The 22,787-nt window shown below is 37.5% G+C and overlaps 2 protein-coding genes across 2 annotated transcripts in view; one reads left to right on the forward strand and one right to left on the reverse strand.

Annotated features, from left to right (window-relative positions):
- The window catches only part of LOC134850943 (C-terminal-binding protein 1-like), a 226,242-nt gene that overhangs the window by 73,624 nt on the left and 129,831 nt on the right, over positions 1 to 22,787 (reverse strand). The window lies entirely within an intron of this gene.
- Positions 5,503 to 6,982, forward strand: LOC134852202 (tubulin alpha-1A chain-like). Its single transcript, XM_063868515.1, has 2 exons — positions 5,503 to 5,638; positions 5,853 to 6,982. The coding sequence occupies exons 1-2, from the start codon at positions 5,518 to 5,520 to the stop codon at positions 6,980 to 6,982; spliced, it is 1,251 nt and encodes a 416-aa protein (XP_063724585.1). The 5' UTR covers positions 5,503 to 5,517.

The raw sequence follows: 22,787 nt of genomic DNA on the forward strand, positions 1-22,787 counted from the left end.
TTCTTTAGTAGGCTGGCAAAAGCCTTTTGTGTTTTTGAGGAATTTGCTGTGAATCTTATTGGTTTCCGTGGTTTCTGATAGAAAACCATTTCATAAGGATATGTTTTTAGAGTTACTGTTATCTGTGAATTATAGGCTAAGGGGAATAATTTTAAATCTGTCGACCATTCAGTGTATTTCGTATCATTTCCATTTATGATCTATCTGAGGTACTCCTGTAGTGAACGGTTCCTTCCATCAAGTAAACCATTAGTCCATGGGGCATTAGACGTTCGTGGTTTTTGTTTAATGTTGTATAGATGGCGTAATGTGATGATTTGATTATTTTTGAAAATAGTGCCATTATCGGTGACAATGATTTCTGGTAATCCAAATTTTGCTTTTCAGTGTTCGTAAAGTTTTGTATATGCAGAATAGGCATTCCAATGAGGTACTGAGTTGAGCGCTACATAGTATGTAAATGCATCAACTATAACCATTTTATATGAGTTTCCTTCTGAAGAGGGTGATATCGGTCCTTTTGTATCAAATGAGATTCTGTGGTTAAAATACATACTTTGTCATTTAAAACTTTGTTTTTCTGCTATCTGTTTCTGATGTGGGTATGGTTTTTTAACTGGCATGTTATGCAGTCGTTACATAATTGTTGGATAAAATTTGAGCATGTATTTTCTGATCCTGCATGTCTTTTTGTTTTGTTTTTAAGGAATGTGAAATGTGAAATGCTAGGAGTAGCATACTTAGTGGTAAACAGGGTACTTTTAATTCAGATGTTTGCTATTCTAAAATTTTGATATTCTCGTTTATAGATGTTTTATTAAATTTTCTGAAGTATCTAAGAAGTGTTTTGTTTCGTAAGAAGTTTTGGTATACCGTCTGCTCGTCACGCTATCTTATTTTCGGCCGGATAGATTCGTTCATTTTCTTATTCTAATACCACTCTTAATCTTACTCTTATATCTCCTAGTCTCAATAGATCTAGCGTATTCTGGTTTAAGCGTGTTAGTTCTTTACGCGAGTTTATCAAGAACAACTGTATTCAAAGTTTTATATAAATTGTTCTGGTGCTGAAACGACAAGTAGTTTCAGCACTTACAAATAAGTGTTAATGTTAGAGATGGAATATGATTGGTTAGTTAGTAATGTTTTATAGTGATAATTTATCAATAATATAATTGGTAACTAAATACTAGTCTAGAACTGATTCCAAAACTTTTGAAAAAAAAAATGCAAGAATTGACCTTTTTAATTTAGTTATATTGGCGCCAAAGGCACCCTTGAAACAGTTTTGAGATGGGCCAGCTAAAAATGGATCTCGTAAAACTATGCCAAAGGGGAATCCTTTGGAAAATTTTGGTATTAAGACATATGTTCCAATTTTTAGGTTTCTAGCTGGTGTGAATCGTGAATTAATTTGTGATTGAATATTCTGTCTTTGTAATAGTTTTTTGCTATTTTTTTCGACAAATTTCAATGTTTTTTATCTCTTTTTAGAAGCCATTCAGTATGGGTGCCGGAAGCTAATTTCAAGATTTGTGGGTGATGAAAATGATCTTCATCCTGCGTGTGTAATGGTAAATTATAACAAATTGATTCTTTAGTAGGCTGGCAAAAGTCTTTTGTGTTTTTGAGGAATTTGCTGTGAATCTTATTGGTTTCCGTGGTTTCTGATAGAAAACCATTTCATAATGATATATTTTTAGAGTTACTGTTATCTGTGAACTATAAGTTAAGGGGAATAATTTCAAATCTGTTGACCATTCAGTGTATTTCGTATCATTTCCATTTATGACACATCTGAGGTACTCTTGTAGTGAACGGTTCATTCTTTCAAAAAAACCATTAGTCCATGGGGCATTAGACGTTTGTGGTTTTTGTTTAATGTTGTATAGATGGCATAATATGATGATTTCATTATTTTTGAATATAGTGCCATTATCGGTGACAACGATTTCTGGTAATCCAAATTTTGCTTTCCAGTGTTCGTAAAGTTTTGTATATGCAGAATAGGGATTCCAATGAGGTACTGGGTTGAGTGCTACATAGTATGTAAATGCATCAACTATAACCGTTTTATATGAGTTTCCTTCTGAAGAGGGTGATATCGGTCCTTTTGTATCAAATGAGATTCTGTGGTTAAAATACATACTTTGTCATTTAAAATTTTGTTTTTCTGCTATCTGTTTCTGATGTGGGTATGGTTTTTTAACTGGCATGTTATGCAGTCGTTACATAATTGTTGGATAAAATTTGAGCATGTATTTTCTGATCCTGCATGTCTTTTTGTTTTGTTTTTAAGGAATGTGAAATGTGAAATGCTAGGAGTATCATACTTAGTGGTAAGCAGGGTACTTTTAATTCAGATGTTTGGTATTCTAAAAATTTGATATTCTTGTTTATAGATGTTTTATTAAACTTTCTGAAGTATCTAAGAAGTGTTTTGTTTCGTAAGAAGTGTTTTGTAAGAAGTGTTTTGGTATACCGTCTGCTCGTCACGCTATCTTATTTTCGGCCGGATAGATTCGTTCAACTTCTTATTCTAATACCCCTCTTAATTTTACTCTTAAATCTCCTAGTCTCAATAGATCTAGTGTATGCTGGTTTATGCGTGTTAGTTCTTTTCGCGAGTTTATCAAGAACAACTGTATTCAAAGTTTTATTTAAATTGTTCTGGTGCTGAAACGACAAGTAGTTTCAGCACTTACAAATAAGCGTTAATGTTAGAGATGGAATATGATTGGTTAGTTAGTAATGTTTTATAGTTATAATTTATCAATAATATAATTGGTAACTAAATACTAGTTTAGAACTGATTCCAAAACTTTTGAAAAAAAATGCAAAAAATGACCTTTTGAGCCATTTTCAAATTTAATTTAGTTATATTGGCGCCAAAGGCACCCTTGAAACAGTTTTGAGATGGGCCAGCTAAAAATGGATCTCGTAAAACTATGCCAAAGGGGAATCCTTTGGAAATTTTTGGCAACCAGAATTGAGCGGCGGCCGGCTGCCCCCGCCATCCTGCCCGGTATTGCAATCACCGAAAGCTTGTTCACCACTAATTACACCAATCTTTTCATAAGCCACGAAGCAAAAAATAATGTTAACTCAATAAGGTTACAAAACCACATTATGTTAACACAATTGACTCGCTTAAAGTTCTCGACTTTTTGCGTTCCCCCATTTTTCAATTTTTGTTCCGACTTTCGATACGAAAGTAATGAAATATTTGTTCTCGGAGTGGGTTTTGTTTTTCCTTTCAGACAAATTTCGACTTTTTAACTAGCCATTTTTGACGGATTTTTTTTTTCATTTGAAAGCTAATGTTGTCTTGAGCTTAAATTGGAAAAAATATTTCACCTGTGACCATTTTCCGTAAATTTGTGGGGGTTTAAAGATTGCCATTTCATAAGATATATTTCGCGCTATTAACGCGTAAGCGGAGATTTAATTCGTCTTGGAAATCGTTCAAAGTTGGTGGTTGAAAGAAGCTTACTTGCCATAACTGATTTGTTATAATGAGCAAAGTCTACCCTTTTGTACTTTATATGGCGTGTAATTTCAAATTTTAGAAAAAATATTTTCATTTTGTTTTTTTTACATTTAATTTTTTTTGTTATTACTAGCAGTACTATCAAAAGGCAGTCGGAACATTCAGGGCATCGCCCTGATACGAGCAGTCTTGTTCTTTTCTAAAAAAATTTTTATGTGCATTGATCAGCTAAACGCGCAATGTTAATATGTAAGGTATTAAGAAAAAATCTGCTCACATTTTTTTCTTGCTCACCATGCCAAGTTTTATTGCATTAGCATAATGCTTAAGTAGTTTTAACTTGAAATGAGAGGTAGGGGGAATCTGGAATAGAGCCAAGTTTTAACTCAGGTAGTCTTTTTTATAACAATCGGACAATATGAACAAATTTTTTTCAGTAAAAAATTGCATGTGTGGGAAAAAGACCTATAGCCAAACTCTCGGCTTTTTATGAAATCCTCCCTTCTTTTAACGTCAGAAATGTTTTGAAATGTTTTCAGAAAAAGGGTTTTGTTCCATTACAGTACCCAGGAAATTGTATTGCCGAAAATACTGCTAGAGTATGATTATATTTTTTGCACTGGAAAATTTTCTGGACTAAGCATGTGTTTTTTTGCACTAGCTACAGGGGCGGATTTAGGGGGGGGGGGGGGGGGGGGGCGAGGGGGCTGACGCCTCCTTCAGGGATTCGACTTTGTACTACTTTGAGATATCCATTTTTGATGATGGACCCCAAAAATTTTATAAAGGAGCCTTCGGCGCCAATATATACTAGTTTTGAGGGGGGAGCGCGCGCCGAAAAAACGCGATTTTTTGGTCAAATTTTTCCAAAAAAGGCCTAAAAACGCCGTTTTTTTTTGGCCTGTTTTCTCAAAATTTCACCTGCGGCGCAGAAAATTTGGCCAAAATTGGAATAAAACAGTGCTTTGGGAGAGCTCGAAAAATCAATTTGGTCGACCTAAAAGGTCGACAAAATTTTCAAATTTTTTTTTGAAAATCCGCCCCCCTCGAGAAAATCCTAGATCCGCCCTTGACTAGCTATAATGGGAAAAGAATTATTATGTTTCCTCCTCCTCCCACCTCACATGAGCATCAATTTTTTTGTGTAACGAGTGGTTTTATAAGGTCAAATATGAAGAACAAATGAAGAACTTACTAATCGGCATGCCACTTTTTGTAACAATCGGACAATGCAAACCCAAAAATTATTTAGCTCTTTTTCCTTCCCTTAGTTGCTTTGCTCATTATGCAAAAATTCTATATCTGTTTCTATAAAAATATTTGTTTTCAAACTTTAACTATGGACAAGGCTATGGAAAAGAGCTAAGTTTGCATGTGAGTTTGTACAAAGAAAAAGGGCTCTAAAGTAATACAACCGAGATGTTTTTCCCCACATGTTAGGTTTTAGTGGTTGCTTTAACAGACTTGAAAATGCGGAAACAATTAAATTTAAGTCAAATTTTTTATCATCCTACGATATGTGACTTTTTTTCTTATTTTAAAAGGTCCTTAATTTGCGAAACTCGCGTGAAAACATTTTAACTTCCCTCTTGCAGAAGTCAACAAATTACCGCGATTTTGTCACTTTGCCCAGATAAATCATTCTGAACTCATTTTCGCTCAAACAATAGTTGAAAAGTATCTCAAATTCACTGTTTTAGAAATACAAAATGGTAAGTTATGTTTTCTCCTCCCCATTTGCAATAATCATAGAACTGAAGAATTTATCATAATCAATCGAGAACAAAAACACAGCTATGTAATTTTGTTGTGCACAGGGAAAAGAAGAAATTAAATTGATTAATTTTATTTCAAACAGAACCATAAAAAATGTAAAATGATGAAATTGTGTTGCGAGATTTATCAAAGCGAGTCTGTTTGTTCAGCGCGAATGCATCTCTGTTCATATTGGACAAGCCGGCTGTCAGATTGGCAATGCCTGTTGGGAGTTGTACTGCCTGGAACACGGGATCCAGCCGGACGGCCAGATGCCCAGTGACAAGACGATCGGGGGGGGAGACGACTCATTCAACACTTTCTTTAGCGAGACTGGGGCGGGAAAACACGTTCCCAGGGCTGTCTTCATTGATCTGGAGCCCACTGTCATTGGTGAGTATACGAGAGAATAGGTAATATGTTTGCTTAATATTTTATTTATCTGTCAGCACCTAACACGAACCTCAAGTAAATACCAAAACAGGGACACAGGTTATCAGGCTTGCAAAAAAAAAACAATCATGAAGTTTTGAGATGTTGATCAGAATTTATTCCAGATTGCCACACTTAAATACGAATCAGAATTGTAGATCAGATTGGTATTTAGACGAAGTTCGAACTGGCACCTACCGGCAATTGTTCCACCCGGAACAACTGATCACCGGAAAAGAAGACGCCGCCAACAACTACGCCAGAGGTCACTACACCGTCGGCAAGGAGATTGTGGACCTGGTGCTGGACAGAATCCGAAAACTGGCCGACCAGTGCACGGGGCTGCAGGGATTTCTGGCTTTCCATTCATTTGGGGGCGGCACTGGATCGGGATTCGCCTCCCTCCTTCTCGAACGTCTCTCGGTAGACTACGGCAAAAAGTCGAAGCTGGAGTTCTCAGTCTACCCGGCTCCTCAGATTTCGACAGCCGTCGTGGAACCCTATAATTCGATCCTGACTACTCATACAACTCTGGAACATTCGGACTGTGCTTTCATGGTTGATAATGAGGCAATATACGACATCTGTCGTCGTAACTTGGACATAGAGCGACCGACATACACCAATTTGAACAGGCTGATAGGTCAAATTGTTTCTTCAATCACGGCATCACTTCGATTTGACGGAGCTCTGAATGTAGATTTGACTGAGTTCCAAACAAATCTGGTGCCATATCCTAGGATTCATTTCCCCTTGGCAACCTACGCACCTGTGATCTCGGCCGAAAAGGCTTACCATGAACAACTGACGGTTGCCGAAATCACCAATGCGTGTTTCGAACCCGCAAACCAGATGGTAAAATGCGATCCCCGACATGGAAAGTACATGGCTTGCTGTCTGCTGTACAGAGGTGATGTAGTGCCTAAAGATGTGAACGCTGCAATAGCGACAATAAAAACTAAAAGGACGATCCAGTTCGTCGACTGGTGTCCCACTGGCTTCAAGGTCGGCATCAACTACCAGCCTCCGACTGTGGTACCTGGTGGTGACTTGGCAAAGGTCCAGAGGGCAGTTTGCATGTTGAACAACACGACTGCAATTGCAGAGGCATGGGCAAGACTGGACCATAAATTTGACTTGATGTACGCCAAGAGAGCGTTCGTCCACTGGTACGTGGGAGAGGGTATGGAAGAGGGAGAGTTCTCGGAGGCGAGGGAGGATCTGGCTGCTCTGGAAAAAGACTACGAGGAAGTTGGCCTGGACTCGACTGAACAAGAGGGCGAAGAGGAGCAGGAGGAATACTAACCAGCAGTCGAAATTCGACACATGAAAATGTGAAATAAAATAAACTCAAATAGAGCAACTAATAAAAACTGACTCACATTAGAGAAAAAAATATTTAACTGAATTGATATTTGAAGAGTGTTGTGAGTTTATAATATGGAACCAAACTCATTTGCACGCCCATTTGGATTGAGTTAAATTATGTTGCGCAATGTAAGGAAACCAATGAGTTCTGATTTGTATGTTTTGATACAAAAATGTCCAATAAAAATTGTTAAAAAAACTCTTGGAGCTATGTTAGCAAGGCTTGTCCTTGCAAGAAAGTTGAAATCAACGCGTAAGCGGCTAACGCAAATATCGAAAATAAAAATGTGAGTAGGTCAGATTTTATATTAATAATTTTATCTTAAAAGTGTCATGTAAAAAACTCCGAACATCTTACAATTTTCAGCACAATAATGAACTCAGTTCAAACATTTTTTGGCGAAACATTGACGTTCTCCATTCAGGTTCCGTAGGATTTTCTCGATGTGGGTCGGATTTTCAAAAAATTTTGTCGTCCTTTTTTTGAGTCGACCAAACTGAATTTCCGAGTTCTCTCTCAAAAAGCACTAAAAATACCCTGTTTTGGCCAATTTTTCTGCACCGCAGGCAAAATTTTCAAAAAAAAGTCCGAAAAAATTGCGCTCCTCTCTCAAGTTAGTATAAATTGGCTAAATTGGCGCAGACGGCGCTTTTAGAAAATTTTTAGGTTCAGTCACCAAAATGGATATCTCAAAATAGTACAAAGGGGGATTTTTTGGGTCAAAAATGGTCGAATCCCTGAGAAAAGGGGGCGTCCATATCCTCTGCCCCCACCTAAATCCGCCCCTGCCTCAGTTTGTGATTTCGAGAGTTTTATTGCTTTCTACAAGTCTTTTGATAGTAATGATATAATGAACTTTTTTGTACTTGAACGAAAAAGGGAATTAAAATTTTTTCTGAAACGCAAGTGTATGCGTAGCGCAGGTCTTCCCCGAGAGATCAATAGACTAAAAAAAGAAATGTTTTTCCCCAGTGCTCTAAAATAGTATCTGCAAACAAGCTTGTACCCTAATAGGCGCCACAAAATTTAAGCAATCATCATGACTAAGCCTTAGCTTTGTAATGTTCTTGATTCCTAAACGAGTTTATCTATATTCTAAAGTTTGAGATACTGTTTCATTTCAAAAAGTTGTTGTTTTCATCTCTCATAGTCTTAGATTTTTTCTGAATCCCTGATTTATCAGGAAATTGCTTGTTTTGCGAAAAAAAATAGAAAATACAGATCCACATTTTGGTCCAATTTTCATATAAAAACTAAAGAATGAAAAACAAAAAAATTGAGGCTCGACAAATTTTCTCTTAACGTTATCATTATGAACAATTGAATAATTAAGAATCATAAAATAACCATAGCTCATAGAGAAAACTGAAAATTATTTTTTAATCTTAAAATCTAACATAAATTTTTTTAAAAATACATTAGGAGACCAAACTGTGCACTGGATACTTTGGTGTTTGTAGGTCTGAGGAATCCAGAGACAAGTCTATAAACATGTCCAAATTTCTTGGAAACGATCAAAGAGAACGAAAGAACAAAAGAAGAACAAAAAGGGCGTCCTTGTTGCGGTAGGTATTTTAAATTCACAAAATACACCGTTTGGCCTCATTGGGCCTCAGGGCAATAACTAAGCATCAAGTTTACAAAAAAAGCGTTCTATCCAACGCCACCGAAATTTGTTCTAATAATTTTTCTAGCATTTTGGTAAAAATTTGAATAATCGTAAATTTTTTTCCTTATTTTTAACAGCTTTTTTTTAGATGTGCATCTGACAGGCTAGGCTAGAGTCGTCAAGAATTCCTTGAATAATACCTAAGCCCCATCTGACCAATAGAAAATGCTAATGCTGGTGAAAAGTTATGCTTTTTTGAAAAAAGACATTAAAAAAAGCATTTTGCAAAAAAAAACGGATTTCCGGAACAGTCAAGTTGAACCCCTCCACGTGAAGCTCGCCAAAGAACACGACATAAGAGAATATTCTAGTGGCGCAACTGGAGAGAGGTTTCTTTTGGCGGCGAGAAGTTTTTTTCGAGCCGAATATTTAGTCGTTGGAAAAGTGACCAAGCCCAGTGTGTATGTCGTCAGCAATCGTTGGCAGACCTAACTGCGTCTTATGTTCCATTGAAAGAAACAAAATATGGAAAAATCTTCCCGGATAAATTTAAAAACTTTCATAAAAAAAACGAGCTCAGTAGAGCTTGTTTTTATTGTAGTAATGATAATTGGAGCAGCTAGCTTGCAATTGGATAATTTCAAATCGAACTCAATTTTTCCTAACGAGACTGTTAAAAGAGCTAAAAAGCAGTCGGCTTAAAAAAATAATCTAAGGTTTGAACAAACTCGTGAACAAAAGCGAGTCTGAAGCTGGCTATGCGAGTCACCAAGTTGGTGGGGACCAACTTGGTGGCGAGAACAAAAAGGTTTGTTGTTCTCGCATGGTTACGTAACGATCCAAGTGTAACTATCGGAATCCTAAGTAAGGACTATAGTGGCGCTACTTTGAATAATGACTTTAGCGATGTCACTTAGGAAAAGACGTTGGCGGCGCGACTCAAAATAAAAAAAAACTATCTCAGCCGCCGCGCGGCAACACGTTTTTTGAGGTGTAGCGCGAAAAAAGAACAAACTAAAAGCGCAATTTAATACCTTGAGTTTCAGTGTAGCTTAAAAAATGACCTAACGGAGTGCAAATAAGAAAAGGCTTTGAGGCGCGTTGCAACTTTGAGGCTTTGGGGCGCGTTGAAAACACTTTGGCGAAACGGTTTACAAAAGGACTTCTAGTAGCCGCTAATTTGGTCTAAGAATGTTGTTCAGCTTGCTTCTAAATATAATTTTAGGCGTAAGCAAGTCATGCATACTACATTCGACATTTTATTTCAACCAACTAGAGACTCTGTTAGGAACAAAATAGATGAGCTACCTATACTTTTGCCCGCTAGGGGGTTGGTTCAATGGAAGATAATCAATTAAAATTAATTGTTGTGTTATTTTTCCCTAAAATCTGTTATAAGAATTCAGGTATAAATCAAAGAAAATAGAACTCATTCTAATCCATTTTAACCAAATATAATGAATTAAACTAGGTTGTAACATTTTTTAACCATGGACCTGGATTTTCCCAAATTTCGCCCCTGTATATTTAAAAATTGAATATTGCAACTGTTTAACTGATATTAAGAAATAGCGTGTAAAAAGTTGTAAGAAGTTGTTGGGGATGTGGTTAAGTATGGGTGTTTTCAATTGGGTTTTAAAAATAAGAAGAGCGTTACAAATGTGAGTGACATCGTTTTGAAAAAGTTAAGTAAACGTGAGTAGGTTTAGTGATTAGGATTAGACTCTGAGTACTGCGAAAAGCTTCCAAGTTTACTGAGAATTTGGAAAAACTTTATACAGATCGTGTTGCATTATAATCTTTTGTAATGGATTTTAAACGAACTCTAACAAATTTGAAGTTTTAGGAAATTATTGGATCAGAATGGTTTGTTCTTAAACTTATTAAACAGTTTCATATATGACAATGAGCGAGGATACCAACACTGGCTCCACACCTGTCCACCAACCTCGCAACTGTTCCACGTGCAAGACCGGGATCGAAATGGCAGACGATGTATTTTTATGTGTCTGTTGCGGAAAGGTAATGCACCTGTCGGTTCAGTGTACTGGTCTACCCCCCTCTATCTACTTCTGCTGTCACCACTGTAGCGCCTCCTCACGCTACATCTCCTTTAATGTCAACCGACACTGGTATACGTGTTCGAGGCATTCCGGAGGTAGATAAACCAAATCATCATGAACGCTATAAAAGTGATATGGAGGAAGCTCGAAAGCTTTTGCAATTTTTGCTAGGGTCCAATGCTGACATCGCAGATATACGGCGCCTTGGGAAATTCGAGAAGAATAGATGTCGTCCACTACTGGTCAAATTTTCGAACGCATGGCAGCCTCGTCTGGCCCTACTCTCCAGATCCAAACTGAAAGACTATGAAAACCAAATATTTATTGACAAGGAATTATCTCCTGCTGAAATTCAACGTGAAAATGCTCTACTGCTAAAGAGACGTGAACTGATCGGACAAGGTACTGAACGCAAGAGCTTGCGTATCCGAGATCTTTCGTTGGAACAGAAAATTGATAACAGGTGGAGTGTAGTGGAATGTTGACTCCCGTCACCGCCAACCCAAGTAGTCAAATCAACTATCAACCTAGTCTCGTATAACATTCGCAGTTTACTACATCTGTCAAGGCGAATGCTATTTGCCAACGCCATAATGACTCGCCAGGTTACTATGTTTGCCTTGACCGAAACATGGCTCACTGAGTCCGTTACGGATGCCGCCATATTTCTTCCTGGTTATCGTATCTTCAGACGTGACCGTGATCACCGTCATACTGGCAGTAGCCGTCATGGGGGTGTCCTAATCGGCATTGATGACTGGTTAAAGGCGGATGTTGTGCAACTCTCTCGCCAGTACAACGATTGTGTATCTGTTATGAGTAGTGTCGGTGCGGTCAACTTCATTGTTTGCTGTATTTACAACCCTCCATCCACCAGTTTTTACCACTGGTCACTAGCCGACTTCTCTTCATTAGTCCCCGACTTGGCAAGGGCTCAATCCACTCTGAAATGCTCATTCACAATTATATGTGGCGACATCAACTTCACGTCCACTAACTGGATTGCAATGTCTTCTGCGAACTCCTATGAATAGGAAATACTGAAAATCCTTTCCCAATACAACTTTGAACAGCTGATCGACGCCAACCTCGACGTTATCCCGTGCAATGCAGACAGCTTTGTTCTAAATTGCTGCCGTGATAAATCGTTATCCGACTCTCTGCAAACCATGGGCCGGCCTTCTCCGACCATCAACTTTATTGCATTGAACTCGATCTATCCATAACAGCTATTGACCGACCTTCTAGCACCCAGTTCAGTTACTGCAGAGTCGACTGGGAAGAATTGGCTAATTACTTCTGAACCCACAAGTTTTCTCCTTATTGCTACAGTAGTGTGGACATTCTTACAGGCTCCTGGTACAAATGGATAAACGACGGTATCGCACGGCATGTTCCATAACGAACGAAGCACCGCCGTAATCTTCCTCCTTGGACCTCACAAGCGACGTCCAACCTCATCAAAATTGCAAATACTCGCCGAAAGCATGTGGACTATTCTAACCCGACCACGGTAGCGCGGTTGTGCACGGCAGAGGTCTCGGCAATGAATGCTCTCAACGACGATAAACAACAATATGAGCGTGACGTATTCTCTAGCCGAAACTTCGGAGACCTATATCGGTACTTCAAATCTGTTAAAGGTTCTTCAACTCTGCCTGACAAAATGCACTGGAACCGGCTGGAAGCTGCTATGGACATTGATTAGGCTGATTTATTCAACAAATACTTCGCTTCCGTATATAATCCTCTGTCGCACGATTCTTCTCCTATTTCAGACGAACAGTCAGATTCGACAATTCACCATATCACAATCACGAATGAAGCCATTGAGCATATCTGCGCGAAGATGAAAATCTCAGTCTCTACAGGCTCGGACAATCTCCCAAACTGCATTTTCAAACATCTGTACCATGTCATATCACCGTCGCTGCTGCTTCTCTTCAAAACATGTATGTGCAAGGGTATTTTCCCCAGTGTCTGGAAGGAATCTGTGATCGTTGCAATCTTCAAAGATGGTAACAAGTCCTTGGTTTCCTGTTACCGACCGATATCACTGCTACCTGCGGCCAGTAAAATGTTTGAGCGTGTAATATTCAATAAGCTTTACAATTTTGTGAGACCTAAGCTGTCATCGAATCAATTTGGATACCTATGAAATCGGTCTGCTGTTTTGCAGCTCCTTCAGTACCTCGACAATCTGTATGATAAATACGATGATTTGAGCGTCAATGAATTACTGACGTTGTACGTGGACTTTGAGAAAGCTTTCGATCGTGTATCACACTCTGTACTTAATCGCAAGCTCCACCAAATCGGTGTAAAAGGAAAGCTAATCTCCCTTGTCACAAGCTACTGGTCGCTCCCAAAGGTTTAGAGTTGGCGAGAAACTTTCACAGGCGTTGCTTATCACAAGTGGTGTTCCCCAAGGCTCCATACTTGGACCTTTATTGTTTCTCATTTATTTGAACGATTTGCTTACCTCCTTAACCTGCCTTAATTCCGCCTTCGCAGACGATACCAAACTCTGGTCAACGTCATTCCCGGATCTGTCAACTGATGCGAATACTATCATTCGTTGGTGCGCTGATAACTACATGTCAATTAATCCAACCAAGAGCAAGACCATTTGGTTTCGCGGTACACCTCGAGACGTAAACTGCAGTAATCTTACCATTCATCACGATAGTAAAGAACGTGATCTCGGGGTCTTCATCACTGACACACTGACATGGTCACATCACACCAATTCTTGGGTGTCCAAAGCTTCAAAAAGTCTGCTTCTTATCAAGCGCAACACATCTGACTCTTGTGCCTCCTTCATTAAACTTCATGCTTATTGTAGGTTTATCGTCCTAGTCCGTCTATATGGCTCGCCAGTATTTTGTGCTAATCGCTCTGAACTAAAGAATCTTGAGCAAGTGCAGCGGCATGCAACCAAATGGGTTTTAAATTTTACACCTCTACCCTATAAGCAAAGATTGGCTCAACTCGCTCTTCTGCCTATTTGTCTATACATTGAACTTCATGATCTCTTACTCTTTTATTCAATATTAAATGGAAAATACGATTATGACTGGTCGTCACATGTACGCTTCTCTGCTCCATCGACTACCAGGAGTACTACTACTGTTGCCTTTCATGTCAAGAATTACCGGTATACCAAATGCGAAAACAACTTCTGGAACAGGTGTTCACGATTAGCGAACTTTATTGACCCGATCGTCAACTTCCATCAGCCCGCTGGTCTGAAACAGCTCCTCACTCGACTGTACAAGAACTTCGCGACTGACGTCTATGACACAGACAACTTGTGCACTTGGAAGATGCTCTGTCGATGCTCAAATTGCCGAAACTCTCCCTCGCTTAGATTCCGACTGTTATCGGGTTGAAACATACCCTTGAGACTTTAGTCTCTAAATCCCATTATTATTATTATTATATTTAATTGCGTGGTTCCCAAAGTAATTATAATAGAAATTAATGACAAAATTTTTGGATACGAAAATTGATTACAATCGGTTATTATCGATGGAACCTGAGTTCGAATGCCACTCAAAAGCCCAACAACCCAAAGTAAAAGCCCTCATTTAAAAAACAAAAAACGTTTGGAAAATTATGATGAGTCAACCTCAAATTGAATTGTTATAATGCTAAATAATGAGCGCAAAACTCAAACTATGACAGCTAGCAAATTTAATTTTCAGAAAGCCAAAGACTACATGCCCAATTAGCGGATAAAATGCCATCTACAGTGCTAATTTAAATTATACAGACAACAAAAAAAATTTGCCTATTCGAATGATTTTAGCAAAAAAAGATAGTGATGACAAAGCTTGCTTAGGTTTTTTTAGCAAAACTAATGTATGTTTTTGCAAAAATTGGGCCATACGATTTTCCCAGAAAAGGACAAAAACAATTTTGGCTGGATTGCTAACAAAATTATATCAATATAAGCCCCCGCACTCAGTAAAAAGAGAAAATAATAGATGATAATAGATTTTTATTGTCAGTCTCCATAAATATTTAAAAAATGAGATTATAATTGATTAAAAATGGTTTATAATGTTACTATTTTTCGAAACAAAAACTCATTATAATCGATTATAATCCATTTTTATTCAAAAAACGTCATCGCTTCATATCGTTTTATTTTTTTGTTTTGTGTGCTTTTCAAATGGTTTCGTTTTTTACTGTTTACTGTTAACTTTCTTACTGTTAACTGCAAGGACGAATTTAGGGGCACGGACGCCTTTTTTAAGGTATTCGAACCCCTGCCTACCCAAAGGGTTCACCCTTTGTACTAACTGGAGATATCCATATTTGGTGACGGACCCTTTGGCCTTTGGCGCCACTAAAAACTAATTTTGAGGGGGAGCGCGCGCAAAAGAACGTAATTTTTTGGGAAAACTTTTCCATTTTTGGCCTGTTTTTTCAAAAGTTTGCCTGCAGTGCACCAAACTTGGCCAAAGCAGGGTCTTTTAAAACTTTGGGAGAGCTCGGAAAATCAATCTGGTCGACCTTAGAAAAAGGTCGATAAAATTCTTGGAAATTTTTTCAAAAATCCGCCTCCACCTTACGATAAAATCTTTTATATGCCCCTGGTTTACTGATTTCTTACTTCCTACTGTTTTTTTATTGTGTTTTCATGCAGAATAGCTAAGCGCCGATTTTAGATGTTTAAACGATTTATAATCAATTTGAGTGATAACGTTTTTGGTGACATTTTAATAAATTATAATCAGTTATAATTGATTATATTTTTTCCGAAAATCTCTTATAATCTCTTATAAACTATTAGAATCTATTATAACATTTTCTAATCCCTTTTTCTATCAAATTATTATTTCACAAGAAAAACCAATTATAATGGATTTTAATTTAAATATTCTGCGTGAAAAAAGTGAAAATCAGTAAGAAGTGAGAATCAGAAAACCTGGGGCGGATCTAGGATTTTCACAAGAAGTGGTCTCCTATACCCTATAAAAGTTCCATTGATTTCAAGCTCTCCCAAGGCGTTTAAAAGACAGTTTTTGCTTTTTGGTCAAATTTCATGCGCGGCAGGCAAAATTTTGAAAAAACGGGCAAAAAAGGCATTTTTTGGCCTTTTTTGGAAAACTTTGAACAAAAAATAGCTTTTTTTCCGGTGCGCACCCCCTCAAAACTAATATATATTGGCGCCGTTAAAATTTTTTAGAGTCATTAAGCCACAAAGAGATATCTCAAAACAGTGTAGGGATCTAAAATAGTGGGGGATCTCAAAATAGTGGGGGGAGAAACAAAAGATCTCCTCATCCCAACTTTACTTTTTTGAGTTCCCCCATGATTTTGAGGTCCCCCTTCCTATATCCACTGGTGGCTACAAGTACAAAATTACAGTTTTTTTTAGTTCGGTAACTAACTGAAAAGCACACAAAACAAAACAAAACTAAAACGAAAAGAAGCGATGACAAATTTGGTAATTAAAAATGGATTATAATCCATTATAATGTATTAAAATCCAATAAAATTTGAGAAAATTTTTTTTCGTAAAATAATGATTATAATCGATTATAACAATTTTTATTGTTTAGAAAAATAGTAAACTTATAATCCATTTTTAATCGATTATAATCAATTCTTTTTGAAATTTGTGGAAACTAATTATAAAAATCCATAAAAACTTTTTATTTTCTCTTTTTTTAGTGCGGTTTGGCGCTTATAATTAATTATAATTTTGGTAAAAGTACAATTATATTTATATTATAATCGATTAATTTCTCTATTTACTAAGTGCGGGCCCCTTTTGTAGCCGAACAAAGTCTAACGAGGGGTATAAGTTTCAAAATTTACCCAACGCGATAGAAAAACAACAGTGCGGTTGAAATTGGATTGTTACATATCTTACAGAGTTGCTTGTTTTGAAACCCAAAAAATCCAAAAAAGCCAGAAGTTCACAAAACATGTAATATATTCTGTCCTTTTTGCTTTGTAACAAAACGGGTACCCAGTTGCTCATAACTTTTCTTGTTTTGGAATTGTTGGAGTGATTGACATTCCAACAATCCGTTGGAACATTCTTTTTTAATTTACTATATAATTGGAAGGATCTTTGGAATTGTTGGAGTGATTGACATTCCAACAATCCATTGGAACATTATTTTTTAATTTACTATATAATTTTCATTGGGTTACTTAAACAAAACTTACAACATTTTCATTGGGTTAACGAACAAAACTTCAGTTTCAGCCAAATCAGAGTTTTCGGATGAGTCTTCTGCGTCTGATATTTTGCTTGTTTTTGTTCCAATGTATTCTTGAACATGGTGAATACTTCAAACTTGCACGTTTCTGTACAATCTTAGCTTGAGACTCGAAAAAAAATCATCTATACATTGTCATATAGCAGTATGTAGAAAAGGTGGAAAACAAACAGGCCATTAAGCAGGCGCACACAAAAGTTTTGTCTTAAATGCAATTATTTGAGCTGAACAACAACTGCCCTGGTTATCCCCCGACACGTTTGGGACATTTTTCTGTTTTTCTGTTCTTTATTTGAATCTTTCTGATTTCAATGGGAGTTGTAGTTTTTCCGTCAAATCATTTAAAGACAAATTCTTGATTAATAATCACCGCACCATTCTTCGTATTAATTCCTTTATCGGTTCATTTAACCAGCGGTCAGAGTATAGAGATACTGATGAGGAGTTAACTGTTGTCGAAACCGTTAATCCACAACAGGTCCGCAAAAAAAAACAATCAACTTGGTGGATTGTTGGAAACTTTGTTCTTTATGCTGTTAGGTTCGTTCTGCTCTCCTGTCTTTTTTTCTCTTAGACCTCAAACCATTAAGCTGATCTTCAGACTAAAAGAAACTTGCGGCCATGCTTTTACGTATTCAAGGTCCAAATGCTAAAATAGTTTTCTTGTCTATATATCACTATGGAAAAAAATGCAGATTGTATTTGAAACTGTCCCTTGTTTTTTTTGATCAGACTAACAAAAAAAGCGACAGAGTTTTTATAGTTTTTAACAGATTTAGCGGACTTTTCAGAGACATATATTTATATGTAACAACTTCACGGTCACTTCTAATGTTTTTGCTAGAATAATGTGCCATGCAATTTTTCATTTAAAAAAAAACAGAAAACACCGACCAAAAGGCATGTGCGAAACCTCAGAAAAATTTTTTGATTTTTCTTGGCTTCCAGATTGTAGTATTTTCCACTTTGTATTAACGGGGGACACTAATATTAGGTGTTCTACAATCCCGAAAGGGTTATGTTGATAGTCAGACTAAATCGGCAGATCAATGGATTACGCAACACCCCCTTTTGTTAGTGCTCTCTTCGGCTTTACTCTGTCCTTTCTAGCTAGTTCAGCAAATCGTGGGCTCAATAGGTAAATTGTTCTTCAATCACAGAGGAAACAAAAAGTAATTTACAGTGCCCTCAAGGAGCTAACTACTAATAACTACTTCTATAAAAAGCCCGCGTCTCGTTCAATCGCTTCGCTAACTAGCCCGTCGGTCCTCGCTTGACCCAATGCCAGAATCGCCAACAATAACCAACTCTCGAGCGCAACTATGACAACGAGAACCCAGCTACTCTTTCTAGTAGCTCACAGTGTTCTGCCTAAGGGTAGGCTACTTGCAATTCTATAATATTTGTCTATTTGAGTTTTAGTTATAGTTAGAGTTATGTCGTCCTGAATTCACTTTGGTACCCATTTCGCAAGGTTTTAACAGAATTCTTCTCCTGACGACACTAATCTTAAGTTCCAAGTTCATTATAGGCATCTCATACTAAGTTGTGCAAATATTAAGTCCAAGTTCACCTCCAAACCGAGTTATGTTTAATTAACCAATCTTCCCAAGGTTTTCATTTAATTATCGCATTAACGTTCCATTCTCCTAGGGAAAGGGGAAGACCCTTTTTATGGGTCGCTAACTCATCCTAAGCATCTAAAGTTCCTATCTATACTCTATTTCAACTCCGACCTTCTAGCTATCAGGTAAACGTAATTCGCTTATTAGGGGTCAAATTGTGCCAAAGCCAAAAAGCCACCTCCGAGGAGCTAAGTAAATATCTCGTTCATTCGTGTTATTTAGGAGTCCTACTTCTCATGCTATACCTCAGTTACCGTCAATTCCCTCTGAGACTACTTTTTTTACCCTGATTGCTATTCTATTAATAGCGCATACGGCAAGCTAGATTGAACCCGACGTTTTCCAAGTTCACTTCAATTGACTCCACTAATTCAACTATACAATGTCTAAGCGATATCTTTTTCGGCTTCTCAATTATTCCCCAATAGGTAAGTTCCCTCCCAAATTTTAGTAAGGTGACCGATTATCATTCCCAAGGGTTGGGGTCGAATGAATACGCCTCTTTCATGTGTTCATCCCGCAGTTTTCCATACAAATTTGGTCTTAAACGCATAAAGGTCAATTTGAGGTCACCCCGGGGTCACCCGGTGTCAATTCTCCACATTCAGGTATAGAAACCCATAGGGGTCCTACCTAGCAAGTTTCATCCATATCCCACTAATACTTTCTAAGTTATCCCGTTTCTAAGGTCCATTATTACTTTTCCCGGGGAAAGGCCATTAACACCGCAAGGAATCGCCGGAGGGGTTTTAATCACCTGGGGTCTTTCTCCAGGCCGAGTTGTTGAATCTGATGCCGCCATAAAATCAATGTGCCCTCTCTCATTATTTTGCGCAAAATTTGCCTACTTCCGGTTTAAACGGTGGTTTTCCAAAGTGCTAATAACCTCTGGAATTGGTTCAAATTATAACACAAGATGAACTTTGTTGCTACCTATGCTATCCCAAAGTTTTAGCTTCCTGCGTTCAGTGGGGTCCGAGAAACCACTCCCGGAAGTCGGGGTGGGGTCTATTTGCATAGGGCATAAAAACGGAAGTGGGGGTCTGAGGGGTCTGGGTTTCTAAACTTAGGCTTCCCTCAACTAGGTCTATAACATATTAAATTTTGGTTTCATTCCAACCGCTAGTTACCGTGTTCTGATAGGGCCATTTGCACTTCCGGGAACCGTTATCACTTGGGGCCGGGTGGTCCGAGGGTTAAGGATTTTTGCATGCTCGGGTCAAGTTATCTCCAGTATCCGTCCTATGAGTTTCATAAACCTAGCCACTCTAGTTCTCATTTGGGGGGTCCGCCAATTTTACTTCACCTGAGTTTTCTGCCATACAAGAGACTATATCTTCGAAGATTCGAACTATTTTGGACTTCACTGTTTGTTTACTTCACTATTTAATTTGTTGATTCGTCAATACCGAGCTCATTAACTTTCACTATACTGCATACATTTCCCAAGGTAAAACTCTCAGCCAAAGTCTGAGTTCGGCAAAAACTGTTAGGATCAGAATTATAGTTATTGTTGGATTTTTGGCAAGATCTTTTCGGTCAACGAATGGGAACGAATTTAAACAATCTAAAACTTCTCTTTTTGGTGTCGGTTTTTGGTTTTTCTCTTATTTCTACGCGTAAAAGCCTAGTCCAAAAAGCTAGTTAACCTAAAAAACTGTAGTGTTTGACCAATCAAATTGCTCAGTGTCACCAATGTTGCCATTAATTTGGCATTCAATTTTAGAAACTCAAGACGTCCGATAAATTTGTTGAAGCTGGTGCGGGTTTTATTTTCTTCGATTTAATCCACATTTTGACTTATCAACTAGCCATTTTTGGTGTTTTTTCCGTGCCCAGACCATTCGGCCAAAGACAATTCAGCCGATTTGAAATTCAATCAATTCAGCCAAAAGTATGCAGACAATTCAGCCAGAGACAATTCAGCCAATAATAGTGACCGCCGCAGTCGCGCCAATGTGTTGCGAGCTTGACAACAGAGGGTAGGTTCTGTGCGAAATTTAGAGCCGGTTATTGCGACCTTGAACCAAAAAATAACTCCAATGCCGATTTTTTTCTTTCGTATCAAGTGTTTTGTAAAACTGGCTGAATTTTCTCAGGCTGAATTCTCTGTATAATTTTGGCTGAATTGTCTGAATTTCACATTGGCTGAACTGTATTTGGCCAAATTGTCCGTGCGCCTTTAGGAACATTCGAAAACAGCCACAAAAAAATTGCACATTTTTTCTGTTCCATAACGAGTAAGCGGCAAAACAAATCTGCTCAAAAATTGTCCAACAAGAATTGGATTGAGACACGCTATTTGTCCTACGTTACTTTAAGCAAAATATATCATTTCATTTGGAGACGTTATAGATCACTCTGAAACTTCAGTGCTTCTCCTTGATAGATCCCTAGACGTGAACTTCAGATGAAAACACATTTAATAGAATAACTTGCTGTAGATCTGAGTTCGTGTTGAAACCAAAAAAAAATCGAGTTTGTCTTTGAATTTTGCTTGAATATTGTTTTAAAGGTGTTCCTAAACTTTTTAAGCAATGTTTACTAGACGATATTGAAAACAAACTCATTTTTGGTTTCATTTATTACTTATATTCATATTTAAATTTCACGTCTAGATTTAGTGCAAAATTAGAATCTATGGAAAATTTAACCTTCTCTTATTCAGGCAATAAACGTGTTAAGAAAGTATTAATTTAACGACTTTAGCACCACCGAGATGAGTTAATAAATTACAACATACAGGAATCAATTGAAGTTTTAAAAAAAATTTAAAAAAAAAGCCGTAGGAGTAAAGAAGGTAAGAAAAACTTCATTAAAATAGAAATTTCCTCAAATATATCAGTAAAAAATTAATATTCATACACCAGCGAACGTTTATGTGTAGCAATATTAACACTAATAGGCTGTTCAAGAAGAGTAGAATCTTACGACCTCTTCTTCACAATAGTTTCTTCACAAAAGGGTCACGTCTACATGGAAGTTACGATGCAATTGGAATGCATTCCATTCATCTGGTATCTCGTTTGTGCCCCTCTCTGTCGACGCCATTGGCGGGTGGTCGCCCATTGCCGCTAAAACCATTCGTCGCATTGCTTCGACCCCGGTCAAGCTGCTTGCTATCTTATGCAACAGCTGTCAGTTGTCCTGCAAAAAGGGAACTCCACCCTCCTCCTGGCCCGGTACTGCTCATGAGTGTTTTTTCTGTTCTATGCAAATCTGGTAACGTTTTTCTGTGTATCTGGCGTCATTGTATATTTGTTTCTGTTATTTTGTATTGATGGCATTTTATAAGCCCGAGGGTAAACGCCAAGCTCCTGAATTTTCATTTTTTCCATTCATCAGAGTCATATGCTTCTAGAGTTTATTGACGAACAGTTTTGAGCTGCATCTTCATATTTTGCGACAGTTCATCCAACTCTTGCAAATTGCTCCCCCTTTCTGTATATTGCGTACAGACTGGGGTCCAAGCCCGATTGTCATTCGCAGTAAGTAGGTTGTATTCGCCGCCCTAGAACAATTGCTGTACAAACAATGATCCAAAAAAGTTCTCTGCATTCCAGTAAGTTGACAGTGTCTGTGCTTGATTTAGACATTTACTGAAAAATTAATCTACAAAAAACATGGGACATAAAAGTGGCAATTTTTATTTCGAAAGGAACGAATATTTTGTGTTTAGTAACTGTACCTTAGGGACAAAAAGTCTTGAAAAAATTTAGGAAAAGTCCCTACCAAAGTGAATCATTTAGAAACAAACACTTACGAAACAGTTACATCTGTAGTTTTATCAAACAGCCATTATAAGCTCTCAGGGATCGTAGAAGGCCGAAATCAGATCCTTATAGGCAAACAGAGACCTGGAAATTTGACAGCTGAAATTAATGTTAAATAGATCTTGTGTAAATATATGAGCTAATTTTTTCATTACTTCTTTGAAATCATGGCAGTAAAATCTTTCAAAAAAAAAAACGATAATGTTCATTGGATTTACGGACTATGTATTTAAAAAATTACATGAATATGTATATCCAGAAAAAATTAATTACAAGGCTGGGTTTTGAAATAATGCAATCAGATATTACAACCGAATATCAAAGTATACTAAAAATAGTGAAGAATTCGGTCTACTTGGGTGAACTTTTTTTTGCGGTCTCTTGTGGGTTTCAAGGGGCTGACCAATTTATTTACTTCTCAGTTGATCT

The sequence above is a fragment of the Symsagittifera roscoffensis genome, chromosome 7, assembly GCF_963678635.1.
Source record: "Symsagittifera roscoffensis chromosome 7, txSymRosc1.1, whole genome shotgun sequence".
Classification (NCBI taxonomy): domain Eukaryota; kingdom Metazoa; phylum Xenacoelomorpha; order Acoela; family Convolutidae; genus Symsagittifera; species Symsagittifera roscoffensis.

Excerpts from the sequence above, each read along its gene's own strand:
- LOC134852202 (XM_063868515.1), top strand. The coding sequence starts at position 5,518 with ATGCCCAGTGACAAGACGATCGGGGGGGGAGACGACTCATTCAACACT. Across the intron at positions 5,639-5,852 it reads TCTGGAGCCCACTGTCATTG|ACGAAGTTCGAACTGGCACC; the intron begins GTGAGTATACGA and ends ATTGGTATTTAG.